Source organism: Oryctolagus cuniculus, chromosome 14, assembly GCF_051225735.1.
Source record: "Oryctolagus cuniculus isolate XC-2025 breed Fujian yellow rabbit chromosome 14, ASM5122573v1, whole genome shotgun sequence".
NCBI classification, from domain to species: Eukaryota; Metazoa; Chordata; class Mammalia; order Lagomorpha; family Leporidae; genus Oryctolagus; species Oryctolagus cuniculus.
This window is the reverse complement of record NC_142880.1, coordinates 1,249,976-1,268,636: the sequence shown is the minus strand read 5'-3', so window position 1 is coordinate 1,268,636 and position 18,661 is coordinate 1,249,976. Positions and strand designations below refer to the sequence as shown.

At 61.1% G+C, this 18,661-nt stretch overlaps 1 protein-coding gene across 1 annotated transcript; it reads right to left on the bottom strand.

Annotated features, from left to right (window-relative positions):
- Positions 1 to 1,808: 1,808 nt before the first annotated feature.
- Positions 1,809 to 11,726, bottom strand: F2RL1 (F2R like trypsin receptor 1). Its single transcript, XM_002723017.6, has 2 exons — positions 11,474 to 11,726; positions 1,809 to 3,959 (listed from the first exon to the last, which is right to left on the bottom strand). The coding sequence occupies exons 1-2, from the start codon at positions 11,553 to 11,555 to the stop codon at positions 2,848 to 2,850; spliced, it is 1,194 nt and encodes a 397-aa protein (XP_002723063.4). The 5' UTR covers positions 11,556 to 11,726; the 3' UTR covers positions 1,809 to 2,847.
- Between the last annotated feature and the right edge of the window lie 6,935 nt (positions 11,727 to 18,661).

Sequence of the window (18,661 nt, the reverse complement as noted above, 5' to 3'; positions counted from 1 at the left end):
CTCCCCGGGGTCAGGCCTCGGACCTGCGGCGGCTTTCTTACCTCACATCCAGCACCTCCGATGTCCCATCTGTGAAACGGGCCCGATCTCCCAGGATGCTGGGAGACACAGGGCAGGGCAGGCCAGAAAGCAAAGCCTGGAGTGGCGGTGCAGGCAGGTGGCAGGCAGGCAGCCTGCGGCCGTCATGGCACAGCAGCACCCTCGCGGGGAGGCCCCGGTCCACGGCACGCTGCGCCGTCTGTGCCAGCACTTCCTGTGCCGGGAGGCAGCCTGGCTGCAACGACACCGTAGGATGATGTTCCGTGGGGCCAGGGCAGCAGGTGAAGCCACCACTGAGTTCGCACACATCCCCATCACTGTGCTGGCTCAAGTCCTCTCTGCTCTGCTTCTCACCCAGCTCCTGGCCAATGCACCTGGGGCCTGGCAGATGATGGCTCAAGTGCCTGAGTCCCTGCCACCCACACCGGAGACCTGGCTGGAGCTCCAGGTTCCTGGGAGTCCATCAGCAGATGGAAGACTTCTGTCTCTCCTCCTCCCCCGACTGCCTTTCAAATAAATATGTTTACAATCTTGAAAAACAAGAACAAGGGAGTGGGGTCTATTTTATAAAAGAGTAACATGGACTGGGGTGGGTGGCACAGGGGAGTAAAACCCCAGCCTGCGGCACTGGCATCCCATGTGGGCGCCAGTTCAAGTCCCGGCCGCTCCACTTCCAATCCAGCCCCCTGCTAACGCACCTGGAAAAGTACAGAGGATGGCCCAGGTGCTTGGACCCCTGCATCCACGTGAGAGATCCAGAGGAGGCTCCGGGCTCCTGGCTTTGGATTGGTGCAGCTCCAGCCATTGCAGCCATTTGGGGAGCGAACCAGCAGATGGAACACCTCTCTGTCTCTACCGCTCTCTAATAAAAAAAAAAAAAAAAGAAAGAAAGAAAGAAAAAGAAAAGAAAAGAATATCAAAGGAAAAAGAGTAATATGAACGATGGCCTCTCTCTCTCCACACCGTCCCAGCTTCTCCTTGGCACAACTGAACCGCGCACAGTGGGGCTCGCTGGAGTCCCTGCTCACGCACACAGTGGACCACGGACTGGGGTAACAAGGGGCCCCTGAGCACAGGCGCTGTGACCCCACCAGACCTCCGCCAGGCACTGGGCTCAGAGACGGCAGGATGACTCACGGCAGTGCAACCTGTCTCACGCCACTCAGGACACTGCCCAGGTCACAGCACATGAGCTGCTGGCCTCTGGACTTTTCCATCCGCACTTGCGGAGGGGAGCTAGAACCACGGAGCTGTAACCACAGCTGAGGTGGGACAACCGTGATAGCGACAGTGCCACGTGCTTAGGGTGCACAAACACACCACTACTCACCCTGCAAAGTCACGAGGAAGGCACAGCCAACCTGCCTAGTAAAACCAGGAAGCACCTTCCCCACGGCCGCGGGGTCAGAACCTGGCCCGGCTCGGGACCTGCGCTCAGAGCCGACTCACCATCCCCTCACCATCCCCTCACAACTCCCGGGAGGCAGACCCGGGCAGACGCGGTACTCTGGCAGAGACATGACTTGGCGAGCACTGTGAAAACTCAAAATCCCCACGTAACTTTTGACCTGGCCACTCCACTTCCAGAACCTTCCCTGCCACTCTCTCTCCACAAAGCCTGCACACAGCGTTCGAGGCAGCAGGGACGGCCTGCAGCACACCTGACAGTCTGCCGCCCTGAACACAGAGGTCTCCCACACGCCCTGAGAACCAACAACCCTTCCCCCGCCCCATGCCTCCCTCAGAACAAAAGGAAACAGCACAGAGACGATTTGTAAAAAAATTCATTTTTTTTATAAATCAGTAGCACAATGAAATAATCATTCTCAAACTGTCACGACCACAGCGGTGCAGTCGGTTTGGAGTCAAGCACCCTCAAAACGCGCAGCAAGCCCATTTTCTCTGGTGTCATTTTCCAAGCAGACGGGGTGCAAACCCAGACACCCCCCCCCCACAGCGAGTGAACACTGACCACAAACATCCCAACAACTCTTTACAACACTAAACGGTGAAGGATACTGCCAGTTGCGGTCTGTAACTCAGACCAGAGTCACTTACAAGTCCAACAGAAGCAGAGTATACAATGTTTAAAATCCTCCAATAGCCAGAAATAAACAAAGCCCAAAGGACTTAAAAGGAAACAATGTATCAAAAAGGCAACAGATTTCATTATGGGGTGAACATAAAAGAGACACAGAAAGTTCTGGGCTTTCAAAAACTATTAGTGCACCAGGAGGAGAGGATGGTTCTCCAACCTCCGGGGGCTCCGATCGGCACAGCCTTCCAGACACAGATCCGGGGCTGCTCCAGCCTTAGCTCGCCTGACTGCTTCCCACCTGCCGCGGTGACTGCTGATGGCGCGGTGAGAGCACCCGGCACCGCAGCTCACAGACACCGCCTGGGCCCTGGCGCCGGGCGGCTCCTGCACCTCTCCGGGGCTTACATGCCTGTGAGCTCAGCGATCGGGGTGGGGGACCACCACGGGGGCCCTCAGGGCCGAGGAGACCACAGCTGACCTCTGACAAGAGAAATGGCGGCTGGGCCGGGAGTGTGGTCTTCGCGCGTCTGACCTGGTTTCTCCGACTTCCTGAGAAGTCTGCAGCTGGCCACGCAGCGTCAGGGAGCATCTGGGCACATGGTCCCTGAGGCGGACACTGGCGTCACGTCCCCGCCACGCACGTGGGGACGCACTGGGCCGTGCTGAGCGGCAGGGGCCGGGACCGGAGATGGGGACGCACTGGGCCGTGCTGAGCGGCAGGGGCCGGGACCTGAGCAGTCAGCGGACGCTTGCGCCTGAGCTCTGGGGGCTCAGTAGGAGGTTTTGACGCTGGTGGAGCTTGAGGAGTAGGAGCTGGACTTCCAGGAGACCTTCTGGGAGCTGAGGGACACTTGCATCCGCTTCACGGTCCGCACGCTGCGACACAGGAGCGCGTTCTTGGCGTGGTCCCGGAAGTCCTGCGACACGAAGTAGTAGACGAAGGGGTCGATGCAGCTGTTGAGGGTGGACAGGCAGAGGGCGCCCAGGTAGAGGGCGTACACGTGGCTCTGGCCCCGGGTGCGGATGAGGAAGTAGTGCACCACCAGCAGAAGGTTGCTGGGCGTGAAGCAGACGAGGTACATGGCCAGCACGGTGATGACCAGCCGCACGGCTCTGCGCCGCTTCTTGCCCGAGTTCTCGTCCATGGCCGAGGAGCGGAGCGTCCTGATCATGAGCACGTAGGCGGAGGCCGTGAGGAAGGCCGGGAAGAGGAAGACCCCGATGGCCAGCGAGAGGAAGTAGCTGAACATGTCTCCCACCAGCACGTCCTTGGGCAGCACGTCGTGGCAGGTGGTGATGTTCAGGGCCGGGATGTGGACGGTCTGCCGCACGACGTACAAGGGGATGGTGACCAGCAGGATGAGCAGCCATATCCCCAGGGAGACGCCGAGGGCCAGCCTGGCCGCCCTGCCGGGGTGCACCATGGGGTTCACGATGACCCAGTAGCGCTGCACGCTGAGGCAGGTCATGAAGAGGATGGAGCAGTACATGTTGCCGTAGAAGAAGCCCACCAGCACCTTGCACAGGGCCTCCCCGTACACCCAGTGGTTGCCGTGCACGTGGTAGGCGATCTTCAGAGGGAACCAGAGCACCGACAGGAGGTCGGCCACGGCCAGGTTGGCCATGTAGATCACGGCGGCGTGCTTCTTCTTGCTGCGGAAAATGAAGACCCACAGGGCCATGGCGTTGCTCGGCAAGCCGACCACGAACACCAGCGTGTAGACCACGGGGAGGAAGACGGTGGTCAGCTTCCCCCTGAGCACGGACTCGGAGAACTCGTCCACGGAGAGCCCCGGCTGCACTGGGACGCCCTTCCCAGTGACGGCCGAGGAGCCGGTGTTCCTGCCGATCAGACTCCGCCCCTTAGAGGTCTTGTTGGTCCCTGTGAGAGACAAACAAGGTCATTGCCACGGAGACGCTGGCTCCTGGCTCCTGGCTCCTCTAGACACAGCGCCCGCTCAGGGGCTCGCTTTGGGGGATGGCGCGACTGGGATGTTCTTGCCTTGGTGCTTTTTATAATACGTGATTTTTTTTTACAACTTATTTATTTAGATTATTTATTTTAGATTTATTTAATTAGAGAAAGACAGACAGACATATCTTCCATCTGCTGGTTCACTCCCCAGATGGCTGCAATGGCCAGGGGTGGGCCGGGCCAAAGCCAGGAGCTTCTTTCAAGTCTCCCACGTGGGCAGCAGAGGCCCAAGCACTTGGGGCATCTTCTGCTGCTCTCCCAGGCCACTGGCAGGGAGCTGGATCGGAAGTGGAGCAGCCGGGACTGGGACCGGCACCGGTAAGGGATGCGGCACGGCTGGCTGCACCACAGCGTGGGCACCGACAAGTGTTTTTTTTACTGGAAGTTCTTGTGAAGCCCCCCAAAACACCGATTTCTGGAAATCACAAAAAGACCAGTCCTATCTCAATATTTTTTTCTAACAAACTGCACCCACCCATTGGCTCTCAACTACTTGGTAGAAATCCATCCAGGCTGAGCGGGAACTGCCTCCCAAGCCCTCGAGAGCGTGAGACAGTACGTCCCGCCCAGCCCCTGTCCCAGGGCAGCCTACGGCCACACCTGTCCCAGAGTTCCACCAGCATACGGGACAGCCCCTCTGCGCCCAGCACGGGGCAGGGATTCCCCTCCTCCGCGCTCAGGCAGACAAGCCCTTTGGCCCCCGGTCACGGGGCAGGAGGGGATGCTGATGACCAAGTCACTCTGCCTTCCAGCATAGCTCCCCCTCCCTCCCCGCAGGATGAGCTTAACCCCAAAACCACAAAGGAATCCACAGGCACACTACCCAAGCAAGCATCCACAGACCACCAGCAGAGGGAGCGAGAGCGTGGGGCGGAGTCAAGAATTCACTTTAACGCCTGAGACCCGGGGACTTCCTGCGGCTACCACCAGAGAGGACAGCCAGCCCCTCCTGCATCTCCCTCAACCCCCCAACCACCCTCCCCACTGCCACCATGCACCCCTCCCTCCCTCCCTCCAGATCCCCTGGGGACCAAGGGTGCTCACCATGGGTGGGGCGCTGGACAGTGATGGGATCCATGACTCACCTTCCACTTGTGCAGTCTGGCAGGTGGCCCCCAGAGAGCAGCCCAAGTCTCGTTTCCCGTAACTGAACCTGGCCTTGCTCGGGCAAGGGGCTCTGCAGGCGTCACTAGGAGCTCTGAGATCACCCAGGGGAGCCTAGCCTAGGACAAGGGTCTCTGAGAAAAACGCAGAGGGAGGTGGAGACAGCAAAGGAGACATAGGACAAAGTGGTGTGAGAACAGACTGACGCCAAGGTCCGGCCAAGGAATTCCAGGAAAGACCAGGATATTTCTAGGAAGGCCAAGTAAATGCCAAGAGCCGCCAGGAGCCGGAAGCATCAGGTGCAGACTGTCCGGGAGCCTCAGAGGGAGTGATTTCAGACTTGCCTCCAGCAGGGGGAGGGAACCCATCCCTGCTACAGGAAACTCACACGCTAGGGGCTAGGGACAAACCAATCGCTACTGCTCCAACTGCATTTGTAAGTTTTCAGATAGAATCCATCATGTTCAAGTAAAAAGGAACATGCCTACACACTACAGTGCCTTTCAAATACTTGATCACAACTTACAGGAAGAAACACGTCCACTCCCAATACATCTATGCATAAAAATGTGTCACAAAAAAACTAGGTCCTCCATCGTATTACCCAGGGTGCATCCTGATATGGTCTATTACCCAGGATGCACCCTGACGCTCTGTATTTCCCAGGGTTCACCCTCATGCTATTTCCCAGGGTGCACCCTGATGGCCTCTATTACCCAGGGTACTCTATGGTGCTATTTCCCAGGGTGCACCCTGATGGCCTCTATTTCCCAGGGTGCACCCTGATGGCCTCTATTACCCAGGGTACTCTATGGTGCTATTTCCCAGGGTGCACCCTGATGGCCTCTATTACCCAGGGTGCACCCTGATGGCCTCTATTACCCAGGGTACTCTATGGTGCTATTTCCCAGGGTGCACCCTGATGGCCTCTATTTCCCAGGGTGCACCCTGATGGCCTCTACTACCCACGTGCACTCTGATGTCTCTCACACTATTCTAGTCCATTCTTACCCAACACCAACCACCACACTGACTTCACTGCATGCTCCACTTATTTGTTTTCCAGAGTAACTAGTTCTCGAGTGCTCCAAGAACTAGCATGCACCTGTGATCCTCGCCCCGGCAGAGCGGCAGGAGTGGCTGTGACAGCGTGCACGTGGCCTGCTGGAGGCGCGGTCCCCAATGTGATGGGACTGAGAGGTGGGTGGGTGCCCTCGGGAAGCAGCCACGCTGGCCTTACAGGGTACGTCAGCTCGCGTGCTGTCACACCAGAGCACCTCCCCTCTTGCCACGTGGCCTCCCCCAAGGCACCTCCTGCCCGGGACACATCGCCAGGCTGTGATGTACCCAGAAGGGCGCTTCCCCAGAGGCTGAGCAGATGGGGCTGCCCGGCCTTGGACGCTCCAGCCCCTGGAATAGGTCTCTTTCCCTGCTTACTGCCGAGACTCAGGCCTTGGACAGTCGGAGTCGGACTGCAGCATCTCCAGTTCCAGCTGTAGAGTCGCTGAACGTGACTGCGAGCCCTGGACCATGCACGCGGGGAGACGCACCACGGAAGGACTGAGCGAGGCTCAGGGGCGCACTCAGCGGCCATTCCTGCCAGGCCATGGGCTTGGCCACCTGACAGCAAACCCACGCCCCGGCAGGGTGACGGCAGTGAGCTCTGGAACATGAAACTGTCTCAGTCCCGTAAGCGTCCCCTCCCAGCAAGGCCCAGCATTGCCTCCAGCCCTCCCAGTCCATGGCGGCCTTGCAGCAGGGACCACTGATACAGCCTCACTGCCAGGCAGTGGACAGAGGTCACCCCCACCAGCCCGTCTCTAAAACCCACGACCCTAACCACGCCAGCCTCCACAGCCTCGCGGGGGCTCCACGCTGCACTCCACAGGGACCCACGCAACTTACAGCTCCAAACAGAATATTCACACTTTCTAATTTGCCACTTTAAAACCCACTCTCTGTAAATGACCTCCTGTGTTTACATCTTGCCTTGACCTGAAGCCCGTCAGGGTCTCTGGGCTCCACCTGACCCCCGACGTGTGGGGCGAGTGGCAGAGCTGCAGCAGCCGCAGTCCCCACAGGAGAAGCCATTCCCCCCGCACCGAGCCTGCTCCATCCAGGGCACTCCCAGTGCGCCACGGTCCACGACCACCTGGCCACGACCACCCGACCACAGAAAACCGAAGTGGAGCTGCTGTGCCTGAGGGTGAGAGGAAGCAGGGAGGTGACCTTGGCAGAAAGAGGACCTGAATCCAGAGCCACTGACCCTGCAGCCGCCATGCCTCCCACTCAGTGGCTGAACCCAGAATCCGGAACTTCCCACAGTCTGGGGGCTGGGGGAGGTCAGGGTGCAGCCTGCAGGGCCTGTGCCTGCCCCGTGGGTCGGCTTACAGACTTGTCTGCGTGCAGAAGGGACGCTGACCCCAATCTTGAGGGCTCCACCCCATGACCTAATCACCCCAGGGCCCTGACATCCAGACAAGCACCCGAACCCCAGCACCCAATCAACAGGAACAGTGGGTGACAGACGCACTGACACCCCGGCACGCAAAGCCCAGGGCCCAGCTTCTCACATGTGAGCTACACAGCGGAAAGTAAGGGTGGGGGGCAGCTCAGATTCACAGCCTTAAAGGACCCATGAGATGATGTCTGACTTCTCGTGGATTGGCCAGGGACACAGCACTGAAATAACACTTAGGAGACAACGAGACATTTAGATGCCGAGTGTTTGATCACGTTAAGGAACTGCTCTCAGTAGGTACCGCAACAGTGCCTGGTTGTGCTTAAGCGAGACCACAGCTGTGGGCACTGCGGTGCGGCCGATTAAGCCGCTCGGGATGCCGTGGCCCCCACCTGCGTGCCATTTGCGTCCCAGCTACTTGGCTTCCAATCCAGTGCCTGGAAAGCAGCAGGTGATGGCCCAAGTGCTTGAGCCCCCGCCACCCGCGTGGCAGATCCGGGTGGAATTCCTGGCTCCTGGCTTGGGTTTGGCCCAGCCTGGGTTGTTGCAGGCATTTGGAGAGTGAGCCAGGGGATGGAAGATCTGTCACCCAGCCTCTCAAATAAGCAACCTTTTCAAAAAATAAATAAATGCCTCATGTGAGTTCACTCTGAAATGTTTTAGGATGAAATTATCCATGAGACCTGTGTCAGGCTCACAGGAGCGGGGTGAGACAGGGCTGGTGGGGACACGGAGGGGCGTGACAGGACAGACGAAGGCCAGAGGCCCTCAAAGGCTACAGCGGCATCCGGCTGAGCAACCTCACTCCCAGCAGACCCCAAAGCAGTGAAAATAGGCCAGGCAGAAACAGGCATACGGAGCATCCCCCTGACAGCGGACAGCCACAAACACCCTCCTATTCACAGACAGGCGGCCAGACCCACACACTGGGCCGGTATCGGGCAGTACTGATAACCTGCTCTGGCCTGGGACATTCAGGAAGCTACTGGGGAGGACACGTGCGGTGCACGGAGTGTGCAGCCCAGGCTGACCCCCGCAGGGAGGCGGGGTGGGCGCGGGGGGCAGGGCTGGCGACCATGGAGGCCCTTCCTTGGGAGACGTGGTGCGGGAGCCCTGTGAAGGCAGCACAGGGTGCAGGGGTGGGAGCGGGCTGGGCATCCCGGGGCGCTGGGGCCAGGGAGGCACGCGTGCCTCACTTCCACGTGGCCAACTCCTCCAGGAAGCAAGCCAGAGAGATCTCAAAACGCATTTTAAACAAGAATGCCGAAGCAGAGAGAAAAGGAGGAGACAAAGGGACCGTGGCTTTGGGTTAGGAATAAGCCAGACAAGGAAACTTCAAATCGCTTGCAGAATCAGATAACTCAGGGGCCGGCACTGTGGCGTGGCAGGTAAAGCCACCGCCTGCAATACCGGCCTCCCATATGGACAAGGGTTCAAGTCCCGCTGCTCCACTTCTATGCAGCTCCCTGCTAATGCGCCTGGGAAAGCTGAAGACGACGGCCAGCTCTGACTCAGGTGGGTGCAGCTCCGGGACCTGCGCACACCCGAGGGGGTGCCTATGCTTCCCAGAGATGAGCCGTGCCTCCCCGCTGGCCGTCTCCTTCACCTTATCCTCAATTGCTGCTTGAACTGCAGTCCCCAGACCCAGCCACCCCACGACTTCCACGGCTGACTCACGATCCCTCTGGGAGTACGTGAGGATCCCTGCCTTGCCGCCAGACACAGGAAGCAGGCACCTCCATCAGCCACTTCCCCAGGACAGTCCGCGGCCCCCAGAGTCCATCCCTGCTGCGCTGAAGGGACAGGGCACCATACGGACTGCTGAAGGGAACAAGGCATTGGCGGGACGACAAGCTCTGTGGGTGCCATAAAGCACGCTTGTGCTTATGTGCAGAGCCAAATCCAGGAGGGTGCACCCCACGCGTCCACACCACTTCCTCTGGGGAGGAAGACGGCACGGAGGGCAGGGATGACCCCAACACCTCTCAGAGGCATCTCGCAAGGGAAGAGCGCTTGCCCTGGGGCCCAGGGACTCACTGCAGCCCCAGGGCACAAAACCAGTGTTGGTACAAGAACACGGACTGGGAAGAGGACTAGCTCAACACCTTGACACGCAGTCCTGGGTATGGACAATTTCTACACACTGATCGTTGAAGAACAGCTGAGACCATGCGAGGGCCCTGCACGCTTCACAGTCCTGCTGCTCTAAGGAGTTCCACCCAGGAGGACAGAGTGCAGCATCCTCTCTGTTAGACCCCAGTCACACCACTCCAGGACAGAGGGGAAGCTGGGGAGGGCCACGTGCACCCCTCTGGCCCTGCCCTGCCCAGGGAGCCAGGTGCGCCCCTCCCAAGTGCCCTGCTGCCTGCGTTCCCCCACTGCACTCTCCTCCCCCTGCCTTCCCCCACCCTGCTCAGAGCCTTCCCCAGGGAGCACAGGCTGAGACACCCCACCCCCCTGGCTTTGGGTCAATGTCTTCAGTGGGCTCTCACGAGGAGCCGTGTTTTCTTCAGCGCTGGCGCATTGGCGTGGCTCATAAAACCCCAAGCAAGTCAGGTAGACCCCTGAGACACAGGGGCCTGGGGAGGCCGTGCTCCCCCGAAACACCCAGGTGCATTTACACCGCAGTGCCTGCCCCCATGACTCGCCCCGGGGTCCCAGACGGTGCCGTGCAGGTGCAGGCGTGCCGCTCACCTGCTGTCTCACGCCCGTGCGGGAAGATCTTCCGTGGGAGCTCGCGGCTTACACACCACACTCAGCAGCTGAGGTAGGCGCTTAGTTAAAATCCTCTCCTGTCTGTGTGACCACTCAAAGCCCTTTCACAGAGAGCTCATGTCCTCCTCCCTCCACGGGCAACGAGTGGGTGGGTTCTGGGCACCTCCAGGCCCAGGCACGGTAGGCAGGCTGGGTCCAGGCCACCTGCCTGCCAGCAGCGGCTCAGCCCGGCTGTTTCTCACCTGTCACCTGGGGGCCTCTAGGTAAGGAGCCCCCCTGCTGGAGCCGGCGCGGGAGCCCATGGCGGCCCCTGGGCCGGGCAGAGCCGCTGGCCGCCCCTCGGAAGCCAGACTAGGCTCAGGACACAGCGCGGCCGGGGTCCTCGTGCGCTGGGACCCGCTGGGCTTCTCGTCCCCGCAGCGCTCCGCCGAGGAGCGCCATGTGCGGACGGGGAAAGCCCCAGGGCCGATGATGAACGACTCAGGTTAACAAGTAACCCGAGGACGTCAAGCCCCCCGCAAGCTCCCGGGACCGCGGGCCCCAGCCTCCCGCTGCGTCAACAGCACCATCAGGGCGCGCTTCCCGCAGGAGCTGCCCGCACCGTCCCAGACCTGCCGCATCCACACCCACGCACGAAAAGTAAAACCAAACCCTGCGCACAGAACCTCTGCCCCGAGTCTAAGAATCCGACGCAGGCGAACGGAGAAGGCAGAGGAACCGACGCGGCCGCGCGCTTGGGGGCGTTCCCCTCGAAACCCCCCGGGGGCAGGAACCGCGCCCTCCGACCCGGCCCGACCGGCGCCTCCCGGAGCGGTCGGCGAAAGCGACAGGCACCTCCTTTCCAACTCTCCTGGGCCGGGCAGGAAGCTCCGCCCGCACTCCCGCGAGGCCCCAGCCGGCCCGGGAGTCGGGCCCCGACTTCGCCCGCGCTCAGCCCCGCGCTCCCGGCCCGCGAGACCAGCTCGGGGCGGCCCCTCGAGAGCGCGGAGGGCGCCCGAGGACTCGGTGTTTGCAAAGAGACAGGCCCGGGGGATCCAGAGTCTGCTCGGGGCGGGCGGGCAGGCAGGGGCGGCGGCCGAGCACCTGGGCGCACGCACCTGCCCCTCGTGCCCGGAGCCTCCCTGGCCGGGCCGAGCCTCACCTGGGTCTGTGCCGCTGCAGGAGGCCGAGGCCGCCAGCAGGAGCGCGCCCCCCAGCAGCCACGCCGCACTCCGGACGCGCATCGTCCCCGGCGCTGCGGGCGCAGACTCGAACCCGAGTCCTCGCCGCGCAGGAGGAAGCCAGGCCCCGACGGCCGCGGTGCGAGACTGCGTGCCTGCCCGGGCCGGAGTCGTTTCCGCGAAACCCGAGCCGCGGGCCGCACCTGCGGGAGACCCCGCCTTCTCGCGCCGGCCCCGCCCCGCGCCGGCCCCGCCTGGTCGCCCGCGGTGCCGGTCCTGGCTGGGCGGCGAGGTGGCTGCATTGGAATGCAAATGGCTGGCAGCCTGGAGAGCGGGCTCTCCGGACCTGGACAGTGCCTAGGCCACCGCTGCGCCGCAGGTCGTGGCTGGGAGCCGGGGTCGCCGGGGCGTCGGGGTCCCGCTCTGCGGTCCCCAAGCGGCGGCCTGAGCAACCTCGCACCCCTTCCAGGCCCGCCGGCTCCTTTAAGCTCGGGTGCTGGAGAGGGAACAGGTGAATCAGCTCGTTTTTAAATTTTTATTTTGATTTTGTTTGAAAGGCAGAGAGAGATGTTTCCATCCTCTGGTTCACTCCCCAAATGCCTGGGACCACCGGGGTGGGGCCAGGCCAAAGCCTGGAACCAGGATCTCCATCCACGTGGGCAGCAGGCACCCTAGCACTTGAGCCATCTCTACTGCCCAGGGTTCTTTAGCAGGGAGCCGGACTACAGCCAGGAACTCAGACCCGGGACAGGGACGGGGTCTGCTCAGCCCACCCTTGCAAGGTGTCCAGTGCGCAACAAACCTTCCCAGGCAGATGTTGTGCCATATTTCTGACCAGTCCAGATGTGTTAGTAAAAAAGCAGCACTGCTCCCCCAGAAATACACACATTCCCCCTTTTTCTGCTAGTAAGAGGTCTAATGCCCTTCTGCTTTGAAGGGCCACATCAGCCAGGGAGTCAATCTGGTCTTGCAGGTTTATAAAGGAGGCTGCAACATTTAGTAGCTCCGTATTCAAGGTGTTTGCCAGCTGCTGTTTCTGGGTAGTACCATATGCCAGGCTAGATGGTAGCATTGGGATCCGCATGGAGGAAGGCCTACACTTCCGGGAATGGAGAAGTCCCTACCTCTACTTGCGGGGAAGAAAAGTCCTTGTCAAGGTCCCTGCGGGTGCCTAAAGGTCAACCAGTGAGGATCAGACCCGCCTCGACCTTCAACCCCCACGCCCTGAATCTATAAAAGGAGCCCTCCAATCTCTGCCGCGCGACTTCCCCGGCCCCCGCTCTGTTGCTCTGTTGGGACGGGGAACCTCGCCCGGGAGCGGAACCCCAATAAAAGCCTGTGAATTAATTGATTCGTCTGCCTGGGAAGATCTGTTACGCGCCGGACACCTTGCAACCCTGAGCAGCTGTGGCCTAGGCCTGGTGCCACACTGCAGGAGCACTGCCTTGTTGAACCCTGATGATTCTACCCATTTTACAGCCCGGACTGGGCGCTCAGAGACGCACTGGGGCTTAGAGGTGTCCGCGCATCTGGACTGTGGCCCCTTCGTGTGACTGCACTCTGGGGACTGCTGCCCCGTGGATGCTCCCATCAGGGGCTCCTCTGCCCCGGAAACCCCAAGCCCAGCGGGCGGCAGGCAAAGGCCCCCCAGAGCCGGTGGGGGTGGGGGTGGGGCATGCACAGGGCCCGCCTCACAGCTCATGTGTCTCTTGATGTGCTTCCAAAGCAGCAGAATAAAACAAGCCGACTGTTAGCCACAGCCCGCGGGTGGGCAGGACTGGGAAAGAGGGGTGTGGGTGGTGGCGGCTGTTCGAGAGAGAGCAGACAGGTTTTGGTAGCAGAAACAGGCAGCAGTGGCCGGAAGAGTGACCTCAGCTCTGTGGGGGAGGCATTTCCCAACATCCTGCTGGGCCCAGCCAGCCCCTCCTCCGCTGCCTGAGCTGACAGCCACGCCACCACCAGGCTCCCGGGGCCTCTGGAGAGCCCAAGAGTGACCCTGCGGGAGCAAGGTCAGTCAGCTGCTGTGGCCACGATGAAGCCAGAGTCACCACGGCCCCCTGCTCAGGGCTCACCTGTGCGCACGACCCCAGCCCCGGAAGGAGCTCACCTGTGAGAAGGCCCGTGAGTTCCATGTGGGCAGTGAACTGGTCGCAGCGGGCCCCAGCGAGCTCAGGGAGATGCGCTGTGTACAGCGTCTCGGAAGCAGGCCGGCTCAGCCGCATCCCCAAAGACACCCAAGTGGACAGCTGGTTTTCTGCCCCGTCCTCAACCCAGCAGAGGGGCTTGCAAGAGCGGGGAGGGAAGAGGAGCAGGGTCCCGGAAGGCACAGTGCTCCCCAAGTAACAGTAACGGAGGAGCTAACCCCGCCTCCGGGACAGGACGGTGACAGCCACAGTGCTGTCTCAGGCGGGTTCTTGGGGGAGCACCGACAAGCCTGGCCTTTGACATCCAGCAGCCCCACGGCGGCTCTGGCTTCTGCCCTGGCTTCTCTGGCCGACATCTGGCCCAACACCGTCATCGCGGCTTCCTCCCCCTCTCCAAGGAGACTTCCTCACAGTCCGCCTGCAGCCCAGTGCTCAGGCTGCTGGCGCCAGAGGAGCCGGCTCTCCCAGCAGCTCAACAACCTCACCGAGCAGGCCCAGGGCCTGCCGAAGCCCCTCCCCGGAGACACCACCTGTGCCGTGTGCCTCAGCCTCCCACGTCCCAGGTCCCAAGTCTCAGGTCCCTTCCACAGTGTGGGGCTGACAGGTAACCCCGAGTGTCCAGTTAGCAGGGCTTCTCGCAAACACCGTCCTGGTCCTTCCGGGGCAGTCGTCCCCTCAGAGCGCGGAGAGCAGCCTGCAGCCACCCCCCTCCCCCCAGCTTGCCCTGGGCTTCCTCCGAGTCTGCTCTGAATCACCAGACTCCCAGGGGAGCTTCTGTAGGGAATTATCCCAGGAATGCGCTCTCCCCCAGCAGCCCCGTGCAAGGCCAGGCCTACCCTCTGCTGTTTCTCTGTGGCTCTGAGAGGGCAGCTGGTGCTTTTCCGATGCTGGCTCATTCGCCCGGAGCGCTTGGCTGCCGCGGCTCTGCGCACAGCCCAGAGCAATGGGCCCCGGCCTCCGGGAACTGTGCAGCTCCTGGAGGTCTGTGGAGGCAGAGGGAACAGCATTCGATTCAGACGTTCTGGAACCACCCATCGGACTCCTCACTCTTCCTGGAGTAACCAGCTCTGGCTCTTGGTCCTGATCACACACAGAGCGAGCGAAGGTCACACATGTGCTCACGCGTGCCCGGGGCCGAGGTCAGCAGACCCTCTCTGTGTGCCACATCACACACGGGGGCAAATTCGGCCTGGGAAATGGACCCACAATGCCGTTCTGGTATAACCAGCATCCTCGCCTCTGCTGATTACCATGGCCTTGGCACTTGTCTGTCCTGTGTCCAGAACCATCCACGTGGCCTTCTCTCGACGGGTGCCCATAGTGACCCTGTTAAGCTGGTGACACCAGCACCCCGTGTCAGAGTGCTTGCCTCAGTTCTGACTGCTCCACTCCCGGTCCAACTCCCTGCTAACATGCACCCTGGGAGAGCAGCAGAACACGGCCCAGGCACTGGGGCCACTACGCCCACGTGGGAGACACACACAGAGTTCCCGGGTCCTTCAGCCTGGCCCAACACGGGATCTTATGTCCATCTCGGGAGCAAACCAGATTGAAGATCTCTCTCACTGCCTCTTCCTCTTCCTGTCACTTTGCTGGCTGAATAAATAAATAAATTTTTAAAAATACAATGTCCATAAGATCACCTTCTTACTTAAAATAGTATTGTGCTCCCCACCTCCAAGTGAACACTGAAGTCTGTCACAGGTTTCCCCTCATGTCCCCTCTTCCCTGTGCACACGCATGCACACACACACACACACACGCACAGGACCCCATGCGCAGAGGACCCCAAGCACACACATACAAACACACATGCACAAAGGACCCCCTGCACACACACACACATACACACACACAGGACCCCATGCACAGAGGACCCCAAGCACACACATGCAAACACACATGCACACAGGACCCCAAGCACACATGCACAGAGGACCCCAAGCACACACATACAAACACACACGCACAAAGGACCCCCTGCACACACACACATGCACACACACACAGGACCCCAAGCACACACACATACACACACATGCACACAGGACCCCATGCACAGAGGACCCCAAGCACACACATGCAAACACACGCACAAAGGACCCCAAGCACACAGGACCCCAAGCACACACACACACATATACACACATGCACACACACAGGACCCCATGCACGTGCACATGCACACACACACACACACCCGTCCCCTGGGTCACCGTACTCCCTCCCTGTGTGTCCCTGCCCCTCCTCTGCACTTGTTCCTACAACTAGGACACTTCTCTCTCCAGTGCCTCTGCACCCGTCTCTCTGGGGTCTTGGTTTACTTGGACTTAAAATAAAGTCTGGGACCCCTGGACTTAAGTGCCTCTCTCACCTGGCACCTCTCGGCATGGCACCACAGGGCAGGGGTCTGGCCAGGAGCCAGACTGGACTGGCAACGGTATCTGCTGTCTACATAGGGACTTTCTAGAGTAAAGATAAGCTCTGGTGTTGACCCCTGCGGCCATCCGTGGCCAACCCAGGAAGGACCCAGTGCCAGCTCCCATGCCTGTGATGGCTTCGTGAGCAGAGTGCAGGACGGGCTGGGGTGTGGGCCTGGTCACTGCACCTGCTGGCCGAGGGAGGGGTGCGGATGCGCTGAGGACATGACGCCCACGAGGGCAGCAAGTGCAGGGCTGGCTCCCTCTTCCCTTCCCCGGGTTCCTCTCCCATTCTTCTACCTGCAGCTCCTAGCTGATGAGGTCTTTCTCTCTGGACCCCAGCAGGGCCATCCTGCCCGCTCTGTGGTGAAGACAGGGTGCAGAATGCATGGTACAACCTCCAGGGGCTATGCATGCCCATGGGAGACATACACCTCCCCAGGCACAGAGCAGGGAGGCTGCGACAGCCCCCCATGGGGGAGGCCAATGAGGGGTTAGGAAGGCAAGAAAGGGGGGAAGAAAGAAGGGCAGGGCGGGGGGAGATGGAGGAGGGGGATGGAGGAGTGAGGAGGATGGCAGGAGAGATGGGGGGAGAGAGAGGGAGAAGAGGGGGAGGGGGAAGGAGGAGGGAGGTAGGAAGAGAGGGGGAAGGAGGAGGGAGGTAGGAAGACAGGGGGAAGGAGGAGGGAGGTAGGAAGAGAGGGGGAAAGAGGAGGGGAGGGGAGGGATGAGGGGGAGGGAGGAGGGGGAAGCGGGGAGGGCAGGCAGGTGCTGTCTTTTCAAACAGGCAGAGAGGGATCCCTGCATACCTCTGTTCTGACTTACTCTCTGCTCTCAACAGATGCGAAACAATCCCCCAAGTGATTAAGTATGGTTTATTTATACGGGAGTGGGGTAGAGAGAGAGATCTTCCATCTCTGGTTACTCTCCAAATGGCCGCAACAGCCACGGCTGGGCAAGGCCGAAGCCAGGAGCCTGGAACTCCACGTGGGTCTTGAACCATCCTCCGCTGCTCTCCCAGGCCATCAGCGGGAAGGTGGACCGGAAGTGGAGCACTGGGACCGGAACCGGCGCTCATACGGGAAGACGGCCTTGGTGGTGGCCTGCCCCGCGGAGCGACAATGCCAGCCGCGTTTCAGTCACTAGCAGTGGTCCTGAGGTGCTGGGTCCGCCCTAATCGAGATGTTTACTGAGCAAGAGGAGCGGGGAGAGCCTGGGCGGGGGAGCTGGGACTGAGGCTCCGCGGAGCACCGGCCCAGCAGGGAGCTGCGCAGGTGCGCCCTCAGCCTCGGTGGCCAGGTGAGGAGCGGCACAGCTACAGCTGACCTCGCGCGGTTTCACACACACCGCCCCTGCTCAGCCAGGGCCTTCCTGGGCGCCCGGAGCTCTGATGGACAAGGGAAGGCCCTTCCTTGCAGCAAGCGTAATGGCAGGTGCGTGGGATAGAGGCCCTCACAGAACCAGGCCGGCCGGCAGAGGAAGGGCCCAGAGCAGCGCCGGGGTACAGTCCCACCAAGATCCTGGGCAGGAGATGGGCTGGGGTCAGGGTCGGACCTGAGGTCTCCCTCCAGAGGCTCCGCCCTTGTCCTTCTCGGACCCGGTTCCCAGCAGGCCCCATGGCCCCAGCCCTGCCCAGCAGGTGGGGAAGGGACAGGACAGGGAGCCTACCCCCCCATCCACTCCTTAGCTGTGTGCCCCTGATTAAGTCACTTCAGCCCCTCAAGGACAGCACCACCCCCCTCGAGGCAGCACTGCACACCCTTGTTCACCGGGCGCCGGCATCGCTCCGCCCCGGTGGGGGCCGTGTGTGCTGGGCACAGCTGCAGAGACGCTGGCGGGACAGAGGCCACAGTGACAGGGGCTGGTGTGGTCTGAAGGAAACCTGGGCCACGGTGGCCAGGCAGCAGCTGCGACCCCAACAGTGGGTGGTTGGGGTGAGACCCGGGGAAGGCTGTGGGGGTGGGGGGTGGGGATTGGGGTGAGACCTGGGGAGGTCCTCCCTGAGGAGGAGGGTGAGGCTGGAATCAGTTCCCAGCCGCTCAGGGCAGCAGAAACTAGTTTGGTCCGGTTGTGGAGCTTTTGTGAGCGGCTCATTAGCATGAGAAGGAGGTGCTGGTCTCTGGAGCCTGCTGTGCTGCCGGGGCGGCCTCGGGGAGTGAAACCACGCTGACGTCAGCCTGGGCCTGGCCGCCCGTCCCAGGCTCTCAGAAGGGACGCCCTCAGGCCCTGCACCCCCGCTCGGCTCTCCCTGCTTCTCCCCTGCTCCAATGCACAAAGCCTAACTGGAATTTTGGAAACAAATCCTCGTACCTAGAACGCACGGCACAGCGGCTGTGTTAACTGTCCCCTGGGATGAGGCAGCACCAGGTGTGGTGTCTTGGTTTCTTTTGGGAACAGAACCGGGCCAGCCTGAGGCTTCAAGGCCTCACAGGCAGGTGTCCCTGGCACTGGGGAGTGGGTCCTGGGACAGGCACGGCGGGGACTGGCACACCCACCCCGCAAGAGCGGCACAGCCTGCGGTAAGGATCGAGGTGGTTAGGGCACCCAACTCTGCGCTCTGCTGCCAGCTCCAGGCTCGTTCCCACGGGGCCACCCAGGTATCCTG